The following is a 25,107-nucleotide window of genomic DNA, read 5'->3' as shown; positions in this document are numbered from 1 at the left end:
TATAATCTCATTTTATACCCATTAAATTCAAATTATTTACCCTTAAATATCTATACCTAAACTATTTACTTTTCCTACCGATGCAATCAATACTATTTACCCGCCCAAATGGTTTAATAATTGTAACTGTGAGCTGAATCAGGAGTAAAGCTTATTGCTAAAAGAAATTCCAATCCAATTTCAATAATAAAATTCGCTGTTTCAAATAATAACGAGTCTCCAATTTTAAAGATTCCTTTTTCACGCAAAACTTAGTCTAAAAGACGAGTTAGGTTCTTCTATTATTTGTTCTTCCTTTTGGTTCTTTTTCTTTTATTCGCTTTTTGTTCAATTAGTTAATTTTGTTCCTGACAAAGTAAAATTTATATATTTATAAAGAGAAAATTGGCATGCAGTCGAACTTGAGGCATTCGTATAAATAGGCATTGAACTTCTTTAGTATCTCTTTTCTATAGCTTTCTTAAGAGATAAAAGTTACATATTTTTGGAGATTTATTGTACAAAAATTTAAATTCACCATTGACGGACCTTGAAGCTTGAAACTCATAACTTGGTTTATTTGAGTTTTTAATTGTTTTGATCTGATCCTGTATGGGTTAGTTTGGAAAGTTGACTGAAGGTTGTAGCTAAAGTTTTAGTCAATTTGGTGGAGATTTTGTAGTAAATTTTAGAAATTTGGGTTGAAATATAGTTGAATCAGAGAAGAAGACGAATTTGTATTGTATACTCAAATAGTATACAAATATACCATTTTAGTATACAATTCATTCCAACTATATACCCTATTAGTATAGCTATATACTATATTGGTATCATATGCTAGTTGAATTATTTTTTGGTTGTATTAGCTGCATTTAATTGGTACAATATTTGATTTTCTTTTAATAATAGTAATATAGTACAATATCTTGAAATACCTTATTATATTAATATGTGGTACACTATTTTTTTATTTTTCTCTTTATGCATGTGTGTTATGTAATAGTAGTATAGTCATATAGTTATCGGGAATTAACTAGTAAAACTGTGTACCATGTTGGTATAGTTATATACCATATTGGTATGATATGGTAGTTTGAACATTGTTTTGGTTGTTTTAGCTGTATTTTAAGTGAATTCTATTATGAAATTATTTATATCAACATGAGTTGCAATAATGCTGGAATTTTTGAGTGCCGATGGACATAAATTATGTGTATTAATAGTTTTTATAGTTATAAGCAATTGTTGGAATAACCCCATACAACTATATACCCTCTTAGTATACGAAATGAACAAGTTGTTTTGCGAATATTTAGATTGCAATACGAGCATGTAATTTTCTCATACTTTTATTGAGTCCTTTAATGTTTTGGTAGAGTAGTATAGTCGCAGATAGTTGTAGCAATATTCTAGAGAATTCATATGCTCTGTTGGTATACATATATACCATATTGGTATCACATGGTACTAGAAGTCTTTTTCGCTACTTATACTTTTGTTGTATTTTTTAATATTTTATTATCATTTTATCCTAACTAGTATATATGGAGATTTGGTTGCCGTAGATTATGTTTTCTTGCTCTATAACTGGTTGTGTTACTGCTAATGGTAAAGTGTGTATTGATATTTATAGGGAAGGAGATCAAGGTTTGCATGGCAATCACGTGTTGATTCTTAGAATCTGATTATGTAATTTATGGTGCTCAACAACAGTCAATGTGATATTCAGTATATTAGATCAAGTGACAACTGATATTATTTCAGTTTAATAATTGAATTTAAAAAATGAGAAAAAGGTATATTATACCAGTTATATTAAAAAAAGATGAACAAATATTTACTATATCAATTATTTTTCTTATTGTATAAAAAAAAGAATAATAAAAAATAGTGAAAACGGTAAATGAAATTAGATTATGAAGAGAAAAAGAATATAAAAAAACAAGAAGTTAAATGAAATTAGAAAAGGAAAAATGAAAGAAATAAGAAGAAAACGAGAAAAAAGAAAAGCAGAAAAGAAAACAAAAGAAAAAAGAAGAAGAAAAGAAGCATAAAAATAAAAAAGAATTGGAGAATAAAGAAAAATTTCCCACAAAAATTACTATGAGTAGGAAATGTAATTAGTTTATGGGTAAAAAAGCAAATGAATAGATAAAGAAAAATAATTTTATTTTTGTGGGCAGGTGTATCACTTTCAACTGCTCAAAATTGTTCTTACGCATTTTAAATGTTTAATTAAACAAAAAAAACTAGAAATATTCAACAACTTTACCATTTAATAGAAATATTGTAACAAAAACTTCCACATTTCATGCCACACTGAGTAATCACATCATCTATTCTCATCTTATACTACTAAGTACTAAGCGTAAATTATTAAAGTAATATTCATTAAAAGTTAACTACCTATTTTTGTAATTTAATCTGAAATACCGAAGAGTTTTAATTAAGTTCGTGCTTAAAAAAACATGAAAGAAATCAGAAGTAGCCTGATTTACAGCTAGCAGTTAAAAAATAGCCATAATTTCAAAAGTAATAAAAATTTAGTCATTTTTATGTAAGATAAAATCTGAACAAAAAAACCCTTAAACTTCCGAAAAAATTCAAGCATAATGTGCTGGAATTTCATAGTATGCTGGAAGTTTATACGCAGAAATTTCATAATCCAGTATAATATGTTGGAATTTTTCATGTTTAAATTAAAATAGTAGCTATTTTTGATAACTTTACAAACGATGGCTAATTTATGATTATCAGTCCGAAAATTGGCTAGCCCATGCTATTTTTACACATAAAAAAAATGAAATTGGTGTGTTTGATATGACTTTTTTAATTCCACTAAGATTTTAAGTCAGTAAGTTTATAATATTATTACACATCCAGTATTTGAAGGCAAAAGAATAATGAGCAAACGAAACAACGCTAAAATAAATACCTGTACACATTCAAGAGAGAAACATCCATCGCCAAAGGTTGTGGTGAAATAGGTAAGAATTAGGATCTTTCCACATTTAAGCTCTACTTCTGCTTTTAATAAGTTTTATGTGATACAATAACAACAACAATAATAATGATTCAATAAAAAAATAATGTATATGTAGATGTTACTCTTATTTTGAGGATATAAAGAAACTATTTTCAAAGACTCTCGACTTAAAAAGACCTAAAATTTCTTTTTACGCTATTCGAATTCAAATTAATTAGAATTCCAATATCGATTGAAAAACAAAAGGGACAGAGAGAACCACTCCACCTCCACCACCAAAAGAAAAAGAAAACACATGATGGAGTACTATAGGTGGATAAATAAATGTTTTGTTTTAATATTCTGATAACCAGCCAAGGTTTTGCCTGAGGATATTTCTTGGAAATTCCAAGTAATATTATATCCAGAAAAACTCATTGACTCTTTTGGAGTGTCTTTTGCTAGTACTTTCTTCTCTCTAGACTAGATTTTCTCTCTCTCTCTAACCTAAAAACTAAAGGGATAGGGGTAGGGGGTAGGGGTGGGTGGGGGTAGTGTGGAGCCCAAAGCTGGTCCTTTGCTTTGCTGGCTTCAAGCTCCTCTCTCCATTGTTGGTTTATATTATGCTTTTGTCTTCTGAGAAACAAATATAAGTAGCTAACACTCCAAATTGATCACTCCTTTTCACTCTCTCTTTCTATGTATTTTCTTCCCTCACTTCATCATGATCTTCATCCTTTGAGAAAAAAACAAACAAAAAAAGATTAATAAAAAAAACCCCACTTTAGGTTTACTTTGATTTGATGGATCCACAGATCTAACCCCTCTTTCACTTTCAGATCTTATTCTATTTTCCACTGTAAAGGTCAGTTCTTTTTTTCTCCTTTTTCAAGAACTTATTTTCCCTTATATTTGTCTAATGTAAATTTTCTTTATCTTTGTAAAAATTGCACCTTTTGGATGCAAACTAGCTGCCCATACAGTTCTTTGTTGAAAAAGTGAAGCTGACCCTTTTTTTTTATTGATGTTGAATTTTCCCCTTTTTTGCACTTTCTTGGTTGTGTGTTTGCTTTTTAAGTAGAAGTAGAATTGAATTTTCATATTTGATACCTTGTACCTTTATTTCATAGTATTCTTAGCTAGGTATCAAAGTAAATGTTGCTTCTTGATGTGCATTTGCTTTTAAGATTGTGTTGTTCTTGGGTCAGAGGGTCTATCGGAAACCTCTCTTCCTTCCTAAAGTAGGAGTAAGGTCTGCTTACCCATTACCCTCCCCAGACCCCACGTGTGGGATTACACTGGTTTTGTTGTTGTTGTTGTTGTTGTTGTCGTTGTAGTATTGTGTTTTTCTTGGCAATTATATTCTTTTCTTCATCTTACTTTTTGTTGATGATTATATTGTTATAGACTTGTAGAAAAACATATTATTGCTCTGAGGAGGAACATATGCAAAGTTGAGGATTTACTAGAATCCAAAGGTTTAATAGTGTTGTGTTAGATTTGGAGAGATTGGATGGTGGTTTAGAGGAGATGAGGTATGTTATCTGGGTTAATGAACTTGTTAAGGGCTTGTTTTCAGCCAAGGGCGAATCGACACGTTCATACAACTGGCTCAGATGTCGGTGGTGGACGTCAAGATGGGCTGCTATGGTATAAGGATACAGGGCAACATTTTAATGGAGGCTTCTCTATGGCTGTAGTTCAAGCTAATAATCTATTGGAAGATCAAAGCCAAGTTGAATCCGGGTGCCTCGGCTTGCATGATTCTGGGCCATATGGTACCTTTGTTGGAATTTATGATGGGCACGGTGGCCCTGAGACTTCAAGATTCATCAATGATCACCTCTTTCAGCATCTCAAGAGTAAGTTTTTATGAATCAATTCCTTCGATCGTTTCGGTTTCAGTGGGAATAATAAGTTCTCCCTCCATTTCATTTTGTGTCTTAGTTTGAGTGGGCACAAAGTTTAAGAAAGTAAGAGAGACATGAATCTTGTGACCTTGGCCTTAAATTAAAGATGTGAGTAATGTTTCAAAATGCGTGAAATGTTGAAATTGAAGAGTTACTAAATATAGAAAGTGACATTCTTTTTGAAACAAATCAAAAAAGAAAGTAAGACACATAAATTGAATCAGAGGAAGTACTATTTTGATGGTTCATGATGAAGAGGGGGGGGGGGGAATCTAATTTCCTTTTCCTTCTAATTCATAAAAATTGACTTAGATGCATTTTGAGGAGTCTAAGTGCTAGCAATGTATTAGCTTTTATATATCATAGTTAAGTAATAAAAAGTCGTGAATATGTGTACCTCTAGCCGTAAAGTAACTCTTTTTGGTGAAGTTAATATGTAGGCTTCCATGGACTATATTTGTATGATTTTTTAGGCCTCCAGGTTTTCATTCAACCGCTTTGTTCGGATGCAGGGTTTACATCTGAGCAGCAATCTATGTCTGTGGAGGTGATCCGGAAGGCATTTCAAGCAACGGAAGAGGGTTTCCTCTCTGTTGTGACAAAACAATGGCCGGTGAAACCACAGATTGCTGCTGTTGGATCATGCTGCCTTGTCGGAATTATCTGCAGCGGCACATTATATATTGCCAACCTTGGCGACTCTCGAGCAGTCTTGGGAAGACTTGTCAAGGCAACTGGAGAGATTCTTTCTGTTCAGCTGTCTGCAGAACACAATGCGAGTATTGAATCCGTAAGGCAGGAGATGCAGTCTTTGCATCCAGATGACTCGCAAATTGTAGTTTTAAAGCACAACGTCTGGCGTGTGAAGGGTATCATACAGGTAACATCTCCTTTGCATTCCTAAGCAGTTTCTATATATGTTTTCCCAGCTCAACGTATTATTGGTACTTTTCTGACAGCGTTCTTTCAATTGCAAAACAAATTCTGTTTCCTATTAAACTTTAATTCAAGTTTGTGATGGTTACATAATTCTATATACTCCTTTGTGGTTGTTGTGGGGATTCTTCACTACTTCGCTGGAATTCTTTTGAAGAGAAGTTTACTATAATACTAGCCTTCGCCCTCGCCTACTGTATTGATGGAATAGTAAAATTTTAGCAGTATTTAGCCCTATTATGCCCTCGATAACCGAAGCCCTAGTACAAAAGGGGGATCGTCAAGTTCCATGTCTTGTGTTTCTCATGTAGAGTATCTGATCCAATGTTTTGTTGCGACTCCTTCCATTTAAGAGGTGCATATGATGATAACTCTTTTCCAGTGTTTGAAATGGTCCTCCGGTCTTGTTACTCTTCTTAGCTTTTGGTAAATACTACTATAAATTATGTATCCTCTGAATTTCAAAAATGCACCCACTTGTCAGGAGCGTGATCTACTGCCCTTGATTTGAACTGTGGTACTCTTTCTATCCAAATCATAGATTTAAATGTCTAGTGAATGGTAAAGCTCTACTTTTTGAATGTCAGCATAATATTCGGATGGTCAAAATGCAAACCTTCAATTTCTTAAAGAGGTGATGTGTTGTATAACACTTTCTTAAACATTCCCAGTATCCCTTAGAATAAGTACTTAATTGTTTTTTGGGAAGGGGAGCCTTGGCGTAACTGGTAAAGTTGCTGCCATGTGACTAGGAGGTCACAGGTTCAAGCCGTGGAAATAGCCTCTTGCAGAAATGCAGGGTAAGACTGCGTATAATAGACCCTCGTGGTACGGCCCTCCCCGAACCCCGCGCATTGCGGGAGCTTAGTGGACCGGGCTGCCATTTTCTCATTGTTTTTTGGGGCACCGCTAAATTAATTTAGTTCTCGTAAGGCATTCCATATGTTATGATTGCGCATGTTTATAAGCAGTTTGGAAACATAGATATATTGCTATTAATGAAAGATAATGCTTTCGTCTGTGAGTTCATTTACGATGGCTTTTTTGCATGGCTCATAATCTGCTTTTCTGAGATGATCTTTATACTTTATCTTGCAGATTTCAAGATCCATTGGTGATGTGTACTTAAAGAAAGCTGAATTCAACAGGGAGCCTTTGTATGCTAAGTTTCGTCTCCGTGAACCGATTAGAAGGCCCATATTAAGCGCAGATCCTGCTATTTTGGTGCACCCTTTGCAACCTCAAGATCAGTTTATTATATTTGCCTCGGATGGTCTCTGGGAACACCTAAGTAACCAAGAAGCTGTTGACATCGTACAGAATCACCCACGCAATGTAAGATATCCCTTCGATACATTCTCATGTCATTTTCTTAGCTATTCGTTGATTTTACCTACAGGCGAGAAGGTATTTTCATGTTTCCTTTATTTAAATCTGCAGCCATTGCGTCATAATAAGAAGACTAATATCGCCGCCTCAGAAGTGGTCGCACATAAATTTTTTGAATTTGTTCTCAATATAGATTCGATGCAGAGCAATATATGTCAACCGCAAAAGAAAAACATTGGAACCAAACTTAAACGTCTGTTTTTTTGACTTTGCAGGGGATTGCTAAAAGGTTAGTGAAAACTGCATTGCAAGAAGCAGCAAAGAAAAGGGAGATGAGGTACTCAGACTTGAAGAAAATCGATCGTGGAGTCCGTCGACATTTTCACGATGACATCTCAGTAGTAGTTGTATTCCTCGACTCAGATCTCGTGAGCAGGGCTAGTAACTCTGCGAAGGCTCTTAACGTATCAGTGAAAGGTGGCGGAATAACTCTGCCTCGAAACACACTCGCTCCTTTCACCGCTCCAACGTAAGTTGCTGCTGCTCGACGAAGCACTTCCTCTTCCAAATGATGTTGTAACTTTTTCTTGTGAATACCAGGTAACTTTTGGAAACATAACAGCAGGCCTACAATTTTTATTTTTAATGTACACCTTAGTTTAACCGAGATTAATACAGATTTAGTTCCTCTGCCCAAGGGACTTGAAAAAAGAGATTTACACAATTATCACTCGAGTTATCACGTGTAGTAATTCCTTAGGCTTATATTACTTCCTGAAATTTATCCCTCTTTTTGCTTTATTTTATTTGGATTTTGTAAATTATGTGACCTGGCCGCTGTAAATGTTTTGTGCCTTAATTATTCATTAATGGTCGATTTCTTTGAGATTTGGATTTAACTTATATACCCGGACTGTGTAAAGAATATTTGCACTATTAGCGTATTTGAACCTGTTGCGGAAGCCAAATGTATATAGTGTGAATAAGTCACAACTACTATACCAAAAAATATGACAGCCACCAAATAATAAATAAGACAATAAAACAACAATAAAGGGAACACCAGAATTTATGAGGTTCAACTAATTTTGCCTACTCCTCGGACACAACCAATATTTTATTTCACTCCAAAAATATAAGTGGAATTATACTAAAGAGAGAAGATACAAATGCCTTAAACAGATGAGAAGGCAAATGAGAGGTGTATTTAAATCCTAAACATTAGGCCTTCTTTTATAGGGGGAAAATCCCCCCAAAATTCAAGAGCCCACCGATGTGGGACAAATTTGCCAAACTTCAACAAATCTCCACCTTGGCAAAATTCCACATCTTCAATTTTCTCTCAATAACAAATTTTGATTGTGTCTTCATCTTTAATCTTCAGTTTTCAACAATGTTGATCAAATCCAAACAATGTTGAAACTTGACCGCAGTCACCACCTTTGTCAGCATATCAGCAAGATTCTCTGTAGTATGAATTTTCTTCACCGTGACTCCACCTTCTTCTATGATTTCTCGTACGAAATGATACCGAACATCAATGTGCTTCGTCCTTGCATGATACACTTGGTTCTTCGCTAATTGAATAACACTTTGACTATCACAAAAAATTGTGATACCTTTTTGTTCAACACCAAGCTCCTTTAGCAATCCTTGAAGCCAAATTGCCTCTTTCACAGCCTCTGTAATAGCCATGTACTCTGCCTCTGTTGTAGACAAAGCAACTGTTGACTGCAAAGTAGACTTCCAACTAATTGGTGCCTTTGCAAAAGTAAACACATAACCAGTAGTTGATCTTCGTTTGTCCAGATCACCCGCAAAATCTGAGTCACAATATCCAACTACAGACTGATTGTCTTCCTGCTCAAAAACTAACCCGACATCTACAGTATTATGAATATACCGTAGAATCCACTTCACAGCTTGCCAATGCTCCTTCCCTGGATTGTGCATATATCTGCTAATAACTCCAACAGCTTGTGAAATGTCAGGCCTTGTGCAAACCATTGCATACATCAAGCTACCAACAACATTTGCTTATGGTACCTTTGACATATACTTTCGTTCAGCTTCATCCATTGGAGACATAGTAGTACTTAGCTTAAAATGGGAAGCAAGTGGAGTACTAACTGGCTTAGTCTTGTCATCTATGCCAAAACGTTGAAGTACTCTCTTCAAATATTCCCTTTGAGATAAACAGAGTTTCTTTGAACGTCTATCTCTAATTATCTCCATGCCAAGAATTTTCTTTGCCTCACCCAAATCCTTCATCTCGAACTCCTTCTTCAGTTGAATCTTCAACTTATCAATTTCTTCCAAATTCTTGGAGGCTATCAACATATCATCAACATATAGGAGAAGATATACAAAGGAACCATCTTTAAGCTTGTGCAAATACACACAATGATCGTATTTGCTTCTCTTGTACCCTTGCCGCAACATAAACTCATCAAATCGCTTGTACCATTGTCTAGAAGATTGTTTCAATCCGTACAATGATTTTTCAAGTTTGCACACCATATTTTCTTTTCCAGCAACTTTGAATCCTTCTGGCTGAGTCATGTAGATTTCCTCCTCCAAGTTTCCATGTAAAAACGCAGTTTTTACATCCATCTGAACTAGTTCCAAATCCAATTGTGCTACCAAAGCCAACATAATTCTAATGGAAGAATGTTTTACAACTGGAGAAAACACTTCATTGTAATCAATTCCCTCCTTTTGAGCATATCCTTTGGCCACCAATTTTGCTTTGTAGCGAACATCTACTTGGTTAGGAAATCCTTCCTTTTGCAAATACCCATTGTAAGCACGTGATTTTTGCTTCACGGACAATCACTCCAAAAGAAAACAAAAATAGTGACCAGTGACCTCGCTGTGCAAATTTTCAATTTTTCATGACATGTACTGCTAGTCATTTGTGGTTCGGTCCATTTTGCATTTAATCTTATCGATCAAAATACAAAGTACGTCTGTCATGGTAATCAAACCGTAATTCGGTCGTTGAAAGAAAATTCAAAATATATATATATATGCATCGTTCGTTCTAGGTTGTGATTTAACTTACTTAAATATTTTTGTGATAATTGTGTTAAAATGTTACATTGTTTGTTTTAATTTCATTGTTTTTATTATTTCATTTTTGGTTTTAAAATTAGAAAAAAACAAAAGAAAAGAGTGAATGAAAATCAGTTTGGGCCCAAGAAATGTAACAAAAATAGGCCCAAAACCGGCACACCAGTCCTGTCCAAGTCCGGCCTGCCCAAGTACGGACCCAAACGACGTTGTTTTAGGGACGGTTAATCTGAGCCATTCATCTCCATTGATCCGATGGCCCTTATTGGCCCTCGTGACCCGACCCATTCCCATTTTAACCGACCCCCTACTTAACCAAACGGCACCGTATTGTTAAGCTTCCCCAATCCTGACCATCAATTGTAATCAATCCAACGGCCAGGATTGAATCACCCTCCCCATATATAAACCTAACCTAACACCCCGCGCCCCCTATCCGAACCCCCCTCCACTCATCGTCTTCACCAAACACTGAAACCCCCCAAACCCTAGCAGCCGCCCTGATTTCCCTTTCACCAGAACCCGGCGACATGAACGCCGATGACCACCTCCTGAACACCCTAGGACCCCCTCACTCTCCTGAACATAGATCTATTACCCCTAGCCTCGAATCACCTTCCTTCATCTCGAATCTTCATTTGAAGATTCGAGTCGAACCCGGACCTATACCAAACCTCACCATCTTCGTACCAGACACTCCCCTAACCTCCCTCGTGACCAAACCAGGCTTGGTTTGGTCCGAATCTACCCACAACTCCCAAAAAACCAGATCTGAAGACCCAAAACCTAGAACACGAATAGCCTTGGAATCCGGCCGGTCTTAACAGGGGGTTGAGGTCTAATAGACCTTAATCAAGGTGTTCTCGTGTGAGAACACCCTGATTAAAGTTTGTTCGGCCTCAAATGGTCGAAGCTAAGTCGGATTTGGGTCAGTTTGGTTTAAACTTTTTCAGTAAGTTTTCCCTTCTCTTTGTTTTAATTTTGATTGAGTTGTTAGCATGCTTTGTTGTGACTGTGTGTTATTGTCTGATAATTTTCTTAATTTCTTCCATCTCTGTCAAAGACCTTTTTATTTGGTCGATTGTTTTCTGTGTATGTTCTGAATATATTCTGTGATATACATGTTCGATTAGGATAGTCGTCGCATAAATAATTCATATAGGTTCCCAGTAATTGAACAAAAGTTGTCTGATGCCCTTTGGGTCCCTGTACGTATTGTTTATGTGAACGATTGATTATTACCTGTTGTATTTAGTATAGTCGACTCGATAAACATCGTCGATTAGTTTTCTATAACTAATTGATCAAATGAACTAATAATGTCACATGACTGATCGAACCATGTCACTAACTGAATGCCCGACACTGTTTGAAATGGGTTTGTTTGTATTGCAAAACGACTGAAAAGATTCAGCCCATGGGCAGTTCTGAATTTGAACTTTCAGAAGTTCAAAATGCCCTGATGCTGCAATGGGTTTAGGGCAGTAATAATCAGGGTTTAACAGGGGTAGTCTGGGGTTTGAAAAGAACAAAAAAGCTTAGTTTAAATGAGCTGACAAGTAGGGTACTAAATTGGGATTAAACTAATGCCAATGGGGAACAAGACACAAGAGTATGGGGTTTAAAATGAATACTTAAATGAACCCATAACTCTTGAACAAAAGGAATAAGCCAAGCGTGGGGAACAAAGGGCTGGCATCAAAAAGATGCTTAGGCGTGAGATTTAATAGGTATGGGCAGTCTGCAAATTGGCAGGATCCAGGCAGCTTGACTGCACTGGTTGTTTGACTTATAAATAGGCCATTTCAGAACTTAAAAGTGGCTGGAAATTTTAGTCTTGAGAGAGGTCTTGTGAGTTGAAGAAAAACTGAAAAAAAAAACAGAAAGAAATTCCCAGAAATACTGTAACTGAACACTGTCCAAAAACTGCACAAAGAAACCAAGTTGGTTATCCTAACTGGGGCTGTTATTGTTCCATTAAGAGAAGTCTGTATATCTTCGGCTGTGATTGCTACTACATTGAGTTTCTGTGTGCTGTACTTTGAATTTTAATCTCCCTGATTGTTTGAAACTGTGCTGGTTGTTTGCTGAGCTTTGGTGGCTATTGAATTTCTGTTGGCTATAGCACAAAATATTCTGGTTCTTTTCTCGATTGGTCTTGTTTCCCATCCTGTTTCCTGGGATTACTTGTCTGTTGCTCGACCAACGTGTGAACTCCATCTTTGTGGCTGTTTGGTTGTTGCTGTGTTGGGCTGTGTTATCTGCTGTTGCTGTGTTTGTTGCGTACCACTCAGCTGATCATTTCCTTCCTCCTTTTGTTCTCTATACCAGGTACACAAATATACTACCAATGTAACTTGAAAAGTTTGAGCATGAATGTAAGGGAGAAGATCTGCAGATGTTTATATATACATAGACCATTATGTTAAACCTCATATAATGTATAATAGTTTACATTCTTGTTTGGATACTGGAGATAGTCCTCATGCCTAATAAATGTCAATGTATGGTAATTGAATGTTAGACTGTGTATATAGGTTGGTGATAAAAGGATTTACAGTGCAGTAGGTTGTATCTTATACTTTGGTTAATTGTGTTTAGCATATCCTGTAATGCACGCCAAGTATGGAGTTATCCCTTGATAGTTGAATTCATTTCCCTTCAACAAGCTGCCTCATTATAATTGGCAAATCATTGCCTTTAGAATAAATAATACAAGCCTGCATTTCTCAACCTCACGAAGGTTGGGCCTAAATCGAACGAACCCAGCAGGCTTCCGTCAGAAAAGCAGTGGCCCAGGACCCTGCCGATACTGTGTGGGCTGGGTTTGGGCCCATAATATTCGGGATGCGACCTGGGTATGTGGCCGTGATTCTGATCGTGTAAAGGCGTTTTGAATCCTGCTATAAATAAGCCTACAAGCATGTAATTAACTAGGACTACCTCTGTTTTCCATTAATAGAGACAAACGCGACAAGAAACGTAGTTGCTATAGGATATCCTTTTAAAATAACGACGAGATGAGCCTCGACAAAAATAAAGAAAAACACACAAATTGCGGGGCCCTCGTTAAATGTATATATCGAAGTATTCAGTTCCCAAGGTGGGTCGTTTAGCAAATCTCACGACCCTCCCGGAATAATAACGCGATAGCCTCTTTAAGCGCGTATTTAATAATTTTACCTTCTTAAAATCGGGTGCGCATTTATGTGACCCAAATCCAAATCTCGACGGATTCGAGATGTGTTTCTAATCACGGGTACATTGATTGTGACGTGGTTCGAGATGCGTGTCCATGACGTCGCAAATTCCTTTTAAAAACAAGAATGAGACGAGCCTCGACAAACAAAATGTACAAAAGTTGCGGGGCCCTCTAAATGTATGTATATATCAAAGTATTTAGAATTCGGGATGTGCCGTTTAACGAATTTTTACGACCTTCCCCAAAATAACAAGACGCTAGTTGCTTTAGGCGCGCGTTTAATAATTTATTTTCCTTAATTCGGGTGCACATTTATGTGACCCAAATCCAAATCTCAACCGAGTCGAGATATATCGATAACGACGGGTGCATTGATGTAACGTGGTTCGAGATATGTTTTCACGACGTTGCAATTCTTGTAAAATAATAATAACGACAAAAGCAGCCAAAAGTTAAAATTTGCACATATGTTCAATTTGTATAAAATCAGATAATCAAGCCGAATATAACAGTTGAGCGACCGTGCTAGAACCACGGAACTCGGGAATGCCTAACACCTTCTCCCGGGTTAACAGAATTCCTTATCTAGATTTCTGGTACGCAGACTGTAATATGGAGTCATTCTTTTTCCTCGATTCGGGATTAAAATTGGTGACTTGGGACACCCTAAATCTCCCAAGTGGCGACTCTGAAATAAATAAACCAATCCCGTTTCGATTGTCCTTTAATTGGAAAAACTCCCCTGCGCCCCTCGGGTGCGGAAAAAGGAGGTGTGACACCCATTTGCACCCAATTGCTTTCTTTCCCTTCGGGAGATTGGCCAATCTCCATGTATGATTCTGATGAAGGGACTGTATTTCATCATTCATGGCAATCCTCCACTTATCTTCTTCTGAACTTTGGACAGCATCTTTATAAGTAGTAGGAACATCATCAGCTACAATTGAGGTTGCACAAGCAACCGTCTCTATGTGACGAACATGTTTCGTTATTGTTCTTTTTGGCCTGCTGGTTGCTATTGATTCAAGTTGTTGTTGAGGTTCCTGAGTTGGAATCTCCTCTACTGGCTCTCCTTCCAGAGGGTAATCTTCATTTGTTTCCTCCTCTGCTTCTTGTGTAGGAAAAATAAATTTTCCCTCAAACTCCACCTGCTTAGAAGCACCTTTATTTTGTTTGGTGTCTTCTGTTACCTTATTTACCATAGCAGATTCATCAAAGGTAACATCTTTGCTGAATATTACTTTCTTTGTCACAGGACACCATAAGCGATATCCTTTGACTCCAGAAGTAATTCCCATAAAAATAGCCTTCTTTGCCCTTGGATCCAATTTTGACTCCGTCACATGATAATATGCAGTTGAGCCAAACACGTGCAAAGAGTTATGATCTACAGCAGGTTTTCCGTACCATTTTTCAAATGGTGTCTTGCCATCAATAGCAGGAGATGGTAGACGATTAATGAGGTGACATGCATATGTAATTGCCTCAGCCCAAAATTCTTTGCCCAAGCCAGCATTGGACAACATACACCGTACCTTCTCCAGCAAGGTCCGGTTCATACGTTCTGCCACTCCATTCTGTTGTGGTGTATGTCTAGTAGTGAAGTGTCGGATGATGCCATCATTTTCACAGACCTTATTGAAATGATCATTTTTGTATTCACCTCCATTGTCTGTGCGAATATACTTGATCCTCCTGCCTGTCTGATTCTCCACCATCGTCTTCCATTTGAGAAAAATTCCCAACACTTCATCTTTGCTCTTCATTGTATACACCCATACTCTTCGGGAAAAATCATCAACAAAGGTTACAAAATAGTGTTTCCCACCCAATGAAGGTGTTTTGGAAGGACCCCAAACATCTGAGTGTACATAATCCAAAATGCCTTTAGTATTATGGATCGCTGTACCAAATTTAACCCTTGTCTGTTTCCCTTTAACACAATGCTCACAAAACTCCAAGTTGCAAGCCTTTACTCCTTTTAACAATCCTTGATCTGATAGAGTTTTCAAGGATTTTCCTCCAGCATGTCCCAAGCGCATGTGCCATAGCTTGGTTGCTTCTGCCTCTTTGTCGTCACTGGATGTCACTGTCGCTGTCCCAATAACTGTACTGCCATGATAGCGGTACATATTATTATTCTTCCGATTAGCCTTCATTACCACTAGTGCACCGGAGCATACTCTCATCACTCCATTTTCTGCAATGATTTTGAACCTTTTTGATTCTAGGGCTCCCACAGAGATGAGATTCTTCTTCAAATCCGGTACATATCGAACATCTGTTAATGTTCTGATCATTCCATCATGGTTCCTTAATCGTATTGAACCAATGCCATATGAGGTAAGAGGGCTATTATCCGCTGTGTGGACGACTCCATATTCTCCTTCTTGAAATTCCACGAACCAGTCCCTGTTGGGACACATATGATAGCTACAAGCTGAGTCCATCAACCATATGTCTGATGATGTTGATGACTCTGTTGTAACTAATGAGAAGTCTGAATCATCACAATCAACTACATTTGAATCCATAATGGCCTTTCCATTGTTATGTTTGGCCTTATTCTTCAACTTCGGACAGTCTTTCTTCCAGTGCCCTTTTTCTCGACAAAAGGCACATTCATCTTTGGTGGGTCTGGATCTTGACTTGGATCTTCCCTTCTTTGTCCTCGTTTGACTTTGAGGACGACCCCTCACAAATAGTGCTTCTCCTTCTCTGCCCTTCTGTTTTTCTCGCTTTCTTTGTTCATAGCTGTACAAAGCCGAACAAACTTCTCTGAGAGAAACTTCGTCATTTCCATGGAGTAGAGTAGTTTCATGGTGCTCGTACTCATCAGGAAGTGACGCCAACAACATCAAGGCCAAGTCACCATCATCATAAGTTGTATCCATATTTTGCAAATCTGTGACCAACTTATTGAAACTGGTGATATGTTCATTTTTCGTGGTACCAGAAACATAGGTGAAGTGAAACAGTCTCTTCTTCATGTATAATTTATTTTGACTGTTTTTCTTCAAAAATTTATCCTCCAGTTCTTTCCATAATCTACTTGCAGAAGTTTCCTTTGTGTATGGATATTTCTGCTCTCTAGCAAGGTAGGATCGAATGGTACCGCAAGCAACATGATTGATAATTCTCCAATCTTCTTCTCCAATAGCATCTGGTCTCTTTTCTTCAATAGCAAGATCTAGCCCTTGTTGAAAAAGGACATCTAGAACCTCGCCTTGCCACATCCCAAAATGTCCGGACTCGTCAAATATATCTACCGCAAATTTCGTATTTGACACAATTCTTGTCATAAGCGAAGATGCCAATGATGACGTATTGGTGACACTTGATGTAGATTCTTATTGTTTATTGTCTCCCATCTTTGACAAAAATATTATTTAATAGTTGACGACACAAATCAAGATTATTTCCTTTCTGGTGTGGAAGATCAGACTAAGCTGCAACCACAGAGCATACTAAGACAGAATCTTGACACAGTTACCAAGATAAATCTTTTCTGATGTGGAAGATCAGACTATGCTGCAATCACAGAGCATACTAAGACAGTACCTTGGCTCTGATACCAATTGTTGCGGAAGCCAAATGTATATAGTGTGAATAAGTCACAACTACTATACCAAAAAATATGATAGCCGCCAAATAATAAATAAGACAATAAAGCAACAATAAAGGGAACACCAGAATTTACGAGGTTCGACTAATTTTGCCTACTCCTCGGACACAACCAATATTTTATTTCACTCCAAAAATACAAGTGAAATTATACTAAAGAGAGAAGATACAAATGCCTTAAACAAATGAGAAGGCAAATGAGAGGTGTATTTAAATCCTAAACATTAGGCTTTCTTTTATAGGGGGAAAATCCCCCCAAAATTCAAGAGCCCACCGATGTGGGACAAATTTTCCAAACTTCAACACAACCTGTTATGGCAGGTAACATGCGATATTTTCCGGTCCCTATTTACAGATGATTACATGTAGTATCTTCTATGCGACCTAATTCTTTTGTAAAAATAGCATGGTATAGCCAGTTTTCGGACTGGTCATTCAAAAATAGTCGGCGTTTATGAAGTCAATGAAAAATAGCCACTATTTTGCTGCAACAGAGACCAGTCCAGCATAATATACTGGAGTTTCGTGCACCTGTGAATGAACTCCAGCATATTATGCTGGACCGGTATACTTTGCTGACTCCAGTATTATATATTGGAGACTGGAGTACCGATGCTTCAAACTCCAGTATATTATACTGGACAATTATACTTGCTGGACTCCAGTATATTATGCTGGAACTCCATCATATTATGCTGGCGTTCCAGCATACTTATCTTGGAACTCCAGTATAATATGCTGGAGTTCAAGCATACTTATGCTGGAACTCCAATATAATATACTGGTGTATTTTCCAGGTTTTGAACAGCATTTTCGCTCAGATTTATCTTTACATGAAAAGTGGCTAAATTTCGATTACTTTTGAAATTGGGCTATTTTTGAACGACCAATTGTAAATCTGGCTATTTTTGAATTTCTCCCAATTCTTTTACCCCGATAATGTGTAGAAGTTAAACTCGGTTGCCCTTGGGCCTTCAACAAGGGATTCTTTTGTTGTACGGATAGTTCGATATTCCTGATTTTTAATATTCATTAGCAACGGTCGATATAAGCTGTATTAAGTTCTATATTCAGGTTGGCTATTTTGATCAAACTCGTTAATTACATGGGTCCCAATAGAAGATAATAATTTATCAAAAAAGAAATAAATTTTGAGTGTGAGAAAAAGAAGAGAAGTTGTTGACAACGAAATCCTTTTTATGGTTTAAAACGGAAAGGAAAAACCTGCAATTGTAATTATTTATTGTTTTCAATTTTCCTTCTAATCTACGATACAAAAAACGTTACACCTGTAATTAGTTGTTACTAATCCTTTTCCAACTCAAATTAGGATTGGAAGTGTAAATCCTTTTTTAAGTTGGATTAGGCCGTGGTACCATCTATATAAACCCACTATACGAACATAAGTTTCCATCACAAAATTTGCTACCTGCAATTCATTTTCTATCCTTTTCTCTGATATTATTCTACCTTTCCTAAGAAATGGAAAAATCTGCCGATAATATTAAAATAGTTGATTCGACCGAAAATTCTTGGTGCGATCTAGCGTTGGGCATACTGATTGGACTACTAGTTATAGCATTGGGTGTTGTACTAGCTTTGTATTTATACTTTCCGAGGGCTACTAAAGAAGTTCAAGACCCTAGGGCTATTAAAGAAGTCCAAGACCCTAAGTTTCGTATTACATATGTCTCTCCTTCACTCTTTTCTATGTTAAGCACTCCGCCACCTTCATCCTTGGACAATCCTGAGAGTTGGAAACTCACTTTCTTAGTCAACAACCCTACCGATGATTATACTTTCTTCTATGATGAGTTTGATGCCAAAATTACTTACAATGATACAACACTTTGGCAAGCTAATGGTGCTCCTAAGTTTTATCAAGACGAAAAAGCTCAAAACTTCGTTGATGCAAGTTTTGGTGCTTTGCCTAAGAGTTATGATCATTGGATTGTCGACACCATTATGAATAATCTTGCTTCTGGTCATTCAACAAAATTTATAATAAATTTAAATGGAAAAGTTCAAATAAGCCACCATGAGGCAGCTCGCCACTCATATTGTGGAAAACTACAAGTCACTTGTGAAAGTTTGGAAGTTGAGTTCGAGCAAGGTAGCAATGTTGGAATGCTAGCGTTGACTTCAGATGCATGTGAGGTACTTTTGCAGAAATCAAACTGTTGACAAAAGAAAGTGTTGGGCAACTAGTGTTTTAGCTTTTTTTTTTTTTTTTGGTTTACTTTTAATTAGGATAATTTTTTTAATCTATTTTTTGTAGTGAAAGTCATGAAAATATGAATATTTTCTTTTGTTCCAATTCTTATATGCATCTTTTGCTACGATTTGCAAAATTCTGACTACACAAAGCTAGTCACACACACACATTTATTTAACCCGCATGCGTTGCTCCATTTTAACAAATCTTAGTCATTTTTTGTTATCCAATACTTGAGATCACATATTTCCAATTTAAATGCATGATATAAAATTTTAATAGTACACAAAAAGGATGTAAAACCATGAATATGATGTCCCCACGGGTAATAATATTCTCCTCTTTTAACTTTCTTTTTGGCCTTTCTTCAAATCTTAACATCCTTAATCTGTAAAATACGAAACAAAAATTAGTGTTAAAACACAATATTCACACCTATATCCAAATGAACCTATGTTTAAGCAAATTTTTCGTATAGAACGACAAATTTCAAGTTAAAAAGCTGCGATTTTGTTTGTTTTCGGATGCTGTAACAAGTAATTACTAGTTAATATTATGGTTCGTGCAAACAAATTAAAATATTTTATTATTTTATTTTCTAGACTGCCATATTAGATTTGATATGAAAAGTTACTTGTTATTACTATATGCTAACGTACCTAAAACAACAACGCCTCAATCCCAAATAAGTTGGGATAAATTAACACTAACCATGTTACTCCATTTAAACTTATCTCAAGCTAATATTTATAAAATAAAAATAACAACTATAAAAATAAAAAGTACGAAATAAAAGTTCTTTATATTTTATACTGAAGTATAAATCTTTTTTCTATTTCAACCATACGATTCTGATTTTATGTGTAACATTTTCATCTGTTATTCCACTTTCTTGGAACGACAAGTTTAAAGATATATATCTTTTTTATTTTTGTAGTGAAATGTATGAAAATACGTATGTTTTCTTTTGTTCCAATTCTCACTGCTTTTGCTACTGTATGAAAATTTCTGACTGCACAAATTTATGAAAATGGCATGCGTTTAACCCACTTAACAAATCTGAGAAGTTTTTTTCTTTTTGATCCAATGTTTGATATCACATATATTTTTAATCATAAATGTTTAAGATCACATAAAAATTTAATATTCGCCTCTTTTAGCTTTCCTTTTTGGTCTTTATTCAAATTCCTTCAATCAAGAAACAGATGATTTCTTAAGGTTTTGATCTTGCCTATGGTTGTTTACTCACTATTAGGCTATAAGGTGACAGGAAGGTGCGTTAAAAGAGAAGTTCCTTTCATTTACTATAACAAATATTAATGTAACAATTGTTATAAATAATTATTACTTGTGGAATGGACTATTTTAAGTGCATTTTGTCTTTATATTCTTATTCAAAATGTAACTAAATACATTTTTCGATTTTTCCTTATTCTATTCCACGTTAAATCATAGAGCTGTTTTCGCATAAATAATGTTACTAATAATGCAAACTTTAATATCAATATACGTTGCATTACAAAATTTATACATAAAAAAAGAAGATTATAGTAATAATACAAAAAGTACGATTATAGACTGAGCTTAATCGTCCAAATCAATTATTGTTTCGATTATACGTTCTTAAGCAAATTATTTTTCGTAACGCAAACCAATCAAATAATAAATCCTACCGAACCTTGATACCACATTCATCAAAAAGATATGGCCATCTCTCTAGATTGCACCGCCCCTTTAAATCGTTCTAGTCGTGCTTGAACATGACACGAGAATTCACGAAATATCGAGTGAAGTGAGTGGAATGAACCAAAGAAAAAAATTTCGAATATATATAGCTATACTTGGTTGAAATAAAATTTTCTACTTTCGACCACAAAAAATATGTAATATTAACACATTGGTCAAATTGTCTGATTCAAAGAAATGTTAGACGTTACTGGCTAGGGTTGTGATAGAGTAGTAAGTACTGCTTCATTCTTATCTAGAGGTTTCGAGTTCGAGCCTTAGGTATGAAGTCGCTTTTACTAGGAGTGTTTTACCCCCTAATGTGGAACTTCCCGGCGCGAATCCAAATTTAATCGACTCTGATGTGACTACCAGACATCGGTTGGGAAACCAAAAAAAAATGTTGACGTTAACTGTTTGCAAGGGGCGGAACCCACACGTTTTTTTTTATTCTTCCAAAATCAAAAATATCAAAGTTAGTTGAAAATTGATATATCCTCACAAATATAATTAGGGACCACAAAATAAGATAATATCCTCCTATCATTTAAGATCAACCAGTCTCGGGGTACGTGTTGTACCTAATCTGGTGAGTATTTTTTTTAATCACATAAACATTGTATTAAAATTAATATTTTAGTTATAAAATAAAATTTTAAATTTCTAAAATTGATGAATGCCAATCCTATTGTCACGGCCCGGAAATCCTACCATCGGAACCGTAATGACGCCTAACATTTCACTTGCTACGCAAGCTTACGTCAGAAAATTTTTAAAACATTTTTAACAATTTAAATAAGCTGATATCGATTAAACTGAAATAACTGTGATAGTACTGAAATAGAATGTGAAATGTCATAACAACCGAATTATCTAAATACAATCCCGGATCTGGAGTCACAAATTCACGAGCTACTAAAATAATACAGATAAAGGCCTGAATGAAAGTAAAACTGTCTAATAGAAAGTACACCACTAAGATAAAGTAGAAGGGGACTTCAGAGCTGTGGACGCCGTGCAACTATACCTTAAGTCTCCTCTGGGTAGCTAAATCCGAGCAAGTCTATGGTATGCCGTTGGGACCAACTCCGGTATCTGCACAAGAAGCGCGGAGTATAGTATGAGTACAATCGACCCCATGTACTCTATAAGTGCCGAGCCTAACCTCGACGAAGTAGTGACGAGGCTAAGGAGGTCACTCATATTAACCTGTACGCAGTAATACTAATAATAATAACAAAAAGACATGAAAAGAGGTAAAGCAGGTAACTCATATCAAGGAAACTAAAATCAACTAGCAGAGAGCCCCGGATAACCATTCATATAACTCATCTCAACAATCGAGACCGATCCAGCAGTCACAATCAATTATTACTATTATCTATGTTGCGACATGCAATCCTATCCCACAATATAAACTTTAAATAAATTCGTTGTGGCGCGCAACCCGACCCCTCCATATAATCATCTGTCAATATCATAATCCATCATTGTTCCCCCTTTTTAATTTATTTCCTTTCAATTTTCGTTACGGTGTGCAACTCGCTCTCCAAACAATACAAATTAACAATAGTAACTCAATAATTAAGATTTACAAGAAATGATACATCGAAAGAACAAATGTACGAGCAATGGAGAGTAACATAATAGTCAAAGAGTCCCGGACTACTTGGTATGTCTCAACTTTATCAATTCAACGGTATCTATTTTTAACAATATGTATAAGTGAAACTACTTCAAAGAAGGCAACAATTAATACGAAACTATAAAGCAACAAGGCATATGACAATTTAGATATATGAGGGAAAACAAATAGAGACAAGTAATAAATAAGCATGGAATCATGGAGGGGATGGACAACTTAATACAAAAAATGCTAAATGGCAAGTAGCAACTATGACATGGAAGTCAAATAAGCATGTAGTAATTAAGGCATGGAAACAAGACATAATATTAAGCAATGAAGATAGGGAAAACAAGTAATATAACGGTTAAGTCTGGAATAAAGCAATTAATGAAATATGGGAAAGCATGAAAACAAGTAATTGACGGCGTATAGACACTCGTGACTTCGCATATACGTCGCTACTCATGAAATTCACATAGCACATAGCTCAAAAGTTCCTAATTCCCTCAAATCAAGGTTAAACTCAACACTTCCCTCACTCCGCGATCAACTCAAAATTCAACCACGGCCTTGCCTTTTAGACAAGCCTCCAAACCAACCAAATCTAGCAAATTATTGACCAAACGATTCAAAATAAGCCTTAGAAACTACTCAAGAATGAAAAAAGTTCAATTTAGATCATTTTCGAAAAAGTCAACAAAAGTCAACCCCCGGGACCGCACCTCGAAACCCGATAAAATTCATAAAACCCGAACACCCATTCCAATACGAGTCCAAGCATATCAAAATTATCAAATTTCCATATTGAATTGCCCTTCAAATCCTCAAAATTTAGTCTAAGAAGTTTTCACAATTTTTCCCAAATTTCCAACTCGAATTCTTAATTAAATGATGACAATAACAATAGATTCATGAAATATAGTCAAATCCGGGTTAGAATCACTTACCCCAACGATTTCCTTAAAGAACCCTCGAAATATCGCTACAAACCGAGGTCTCTAGGTCCAAAATGTGAAAAAATACTCTAACTCTTGTTTATATGGTACCACATCTGATCTCACAAAGTGTTGACCGTACATTTTTTTGTGTGGTCCGCACTTTCAAGTGTCCAATCATACTAAGGCGGTCGCACATCACTAGTAACTACACTACCAGGCTTCAATAAATTGACCACAACTTTCAGTACAAAATATCTAAATAATGAATGGTTTAGCTTTCTGGAAACTAGACTAAAAGGGCTACAACTTTCATTTTTGGATCATCTCCAAATTCCTTACATATTAAAAGATATAAGCTTCCGAAATCAGACCATCAAACATGCAGATTGCCCCCCTTCTGCGATCCGCATATTTTCCACTGCCTCCGCACTCTGGGAGTTTGTGGCCACACATGGGCTTTGCCTCAGCACTCAAAAAATGTGCCCTTCGCATTTCAACTACTCCAGAATATCAACAAAGTGCCGAAATGTCCAAACTTGTTCAAAACTCATCCGAAACGCACCAGAGGCCCCCGGGACCTCAACCAAACATGCCATCAAGTCCTAAAACATCATACGAATATGCTCGAAACCTTAAATCACATCAAACAACACTACAACCACGAATCACGTATCGATTCAAGCTTAATGAACTTTTGAACTTTCGAATTTCAAAACTAATGCCGATTAACACCAAAATAACTCCGATTAACTTCAAATTTTGTACATAAGTCATAAATGACATGACGAACCTTTCCAACTTCCGAAATAGGGTTCTGACCCCGATATCAATAAAGTTAACTTGCTGTCAAACTTAGGAATTATTTAAACCTTTACATTTCTAGTTTTCCAAAGTTTTTGTTAGATTAAGTTTGGGACTTTTGAATTCGATTTTGGGTATACGACCAAGTCCCAAATCATGATATAGATTTACGGGACCGTGAAAACACTAATTTGGGTCTGTTTATACAAAACGTTGACCTAATCAACTCAAATTAGTTTTAAGACATGATTTCACATTTTTCTAAATTTTCTCATAAAATTTTTTCGGAAAGAGGACACGGATTGTGTACGCAAATCGAGGAAGGCTAAACAGAGTTATTCGAGGTCTTAGAACATAGAGATAAAGGTTAAAACTAAAAATGACCTATCGGGTTATCACATTTTCCACCTCTAAAATAAACGCTCGTCCTCAAACGAAAATAGAAAAGTGCCTAAACTGGTGAAAAGGTGTAAATATATACTCCGCATGTCCGACTCGGACTCCTACGTGGATGCCTCGATCGGCGGACCTCCCCACTACACTCGAACTGAAGGATAACTCTTAGACCTCATTTGTGGAACCTAACGGACTAGAATAGCGACCATCTCCTACTCATAAGTCAAATCCTTGTCCAATTGGACTAAGCTAAAATCTAACACATGGGACAGATCACTATAATACTTCCGGAGCATGGAAACATGAAACACCGGATGAACTACTAATAGACTGGGTGGTAGTGAGAGCTTGTAAGCCACCTGACAGGCTCTCTCAAGAATCTCAA

The 25,107-nt window shown here is 36.2% G+C and overlaps 1 protein-coding gene across 4 annotated transcripts; it reads left to right on the top strand.

Moving 5' to 3' along the window:
- The first annotated feature begins 3,394 nt into the window (after positions 1–3,394).
- On the top strand, positions 3,395–12,828 carry LOC107776800 (putative protein phosphatase 2C 28). 4 transcript variants are annotated; one of them, XR_012709947.1, is made up of 6 exons: positions 3,398–3,812; positions 4,355–4,809; positions 5,370–5,737; positions 6,892–7,128; positions 7,398–7,722; positions 12,526–12,828. XR_012709947.1 is itself a non-coding variant. In XM_016596723.2 (5 exons), exons 2-5 carry the CDS (start codon positions 4,485–4,487, stop codon positions 7,653–7,655), a joined length of 1,188 nt encoding a protein of 395 aa, XP_016452209.1. In that variant the 5' UTR covers positions 3,395–3,812; positions 4,355–4,484; the 3' UTR covers positions 7,656–8,008. The 4 variants fall into 4 exon arrangements, 3 of the variants coding, with proteins under 3 accessions (XP_016452209.1, XP_016452210.1, XP_075110319.1); XM_016596723.2 differs by lacking the exon at positions 12,526–12,828 and having other exon boundaries at positions 3,395–3,812; positions 7,398–8,008; XM_016596724.2 differs by lacking the exon at positions 12,526–12,828 and having other exon boundaries at positions 3,566–3,812; positions 4,527–4,809; positions 7,398–8,008.
- Positions 12,829–25,107: the final 12,279 nt, after the last annotated feature.

The sequence above is a fragment of the Nicotiana tabacum genome, chromosome 5 (genome assembly GCF_000715075.1).
Source record: "Nicotiana tabacum cultivar K326 chromosome 5, ASM71507v2, whole genome shotgun sequence".
Taxonomy (NCBI): domain Eukaryota; kingdom Viridiplantae; phylum Streptophyta; class Magnoliopsida; order Solanales; family Solanaceae; genus Nicotiana; species Nicotiana tabacum.
Note: the sequence above shows the minus strand (reverse complement) of the source record. Positions and strands in the feature narration are given on the sequence as shown.

What these genes read in the sequence shown, in the direction of transcription:
- LOC107776800 (XM_016596723.2), top strand. Translation starts at nt 4,485, where the DNA reads ATGTTATCTGGGTTAATGAACTTGTTAAGGGCTTGTTTTCAGCCAAGG. An exon ending in CCTCTTTCAGCATCTCAAGA is followed by an intron (nt 4,810 to 5,369) that starts GTAAGTTTTTAT and finishes GTTCGGATGCAG; the next exon opens with GGTTTACATCTGAGCAGCAA. An exon ending in TACAGAATCACCCACGCAAT is followed by an intron (nt 7,129 to 7,397) that starts GTAAGATATCCC and finishes TTGACTTTGCAG; the next exon opens with GGGATTGCTAAAAGGTTAGT.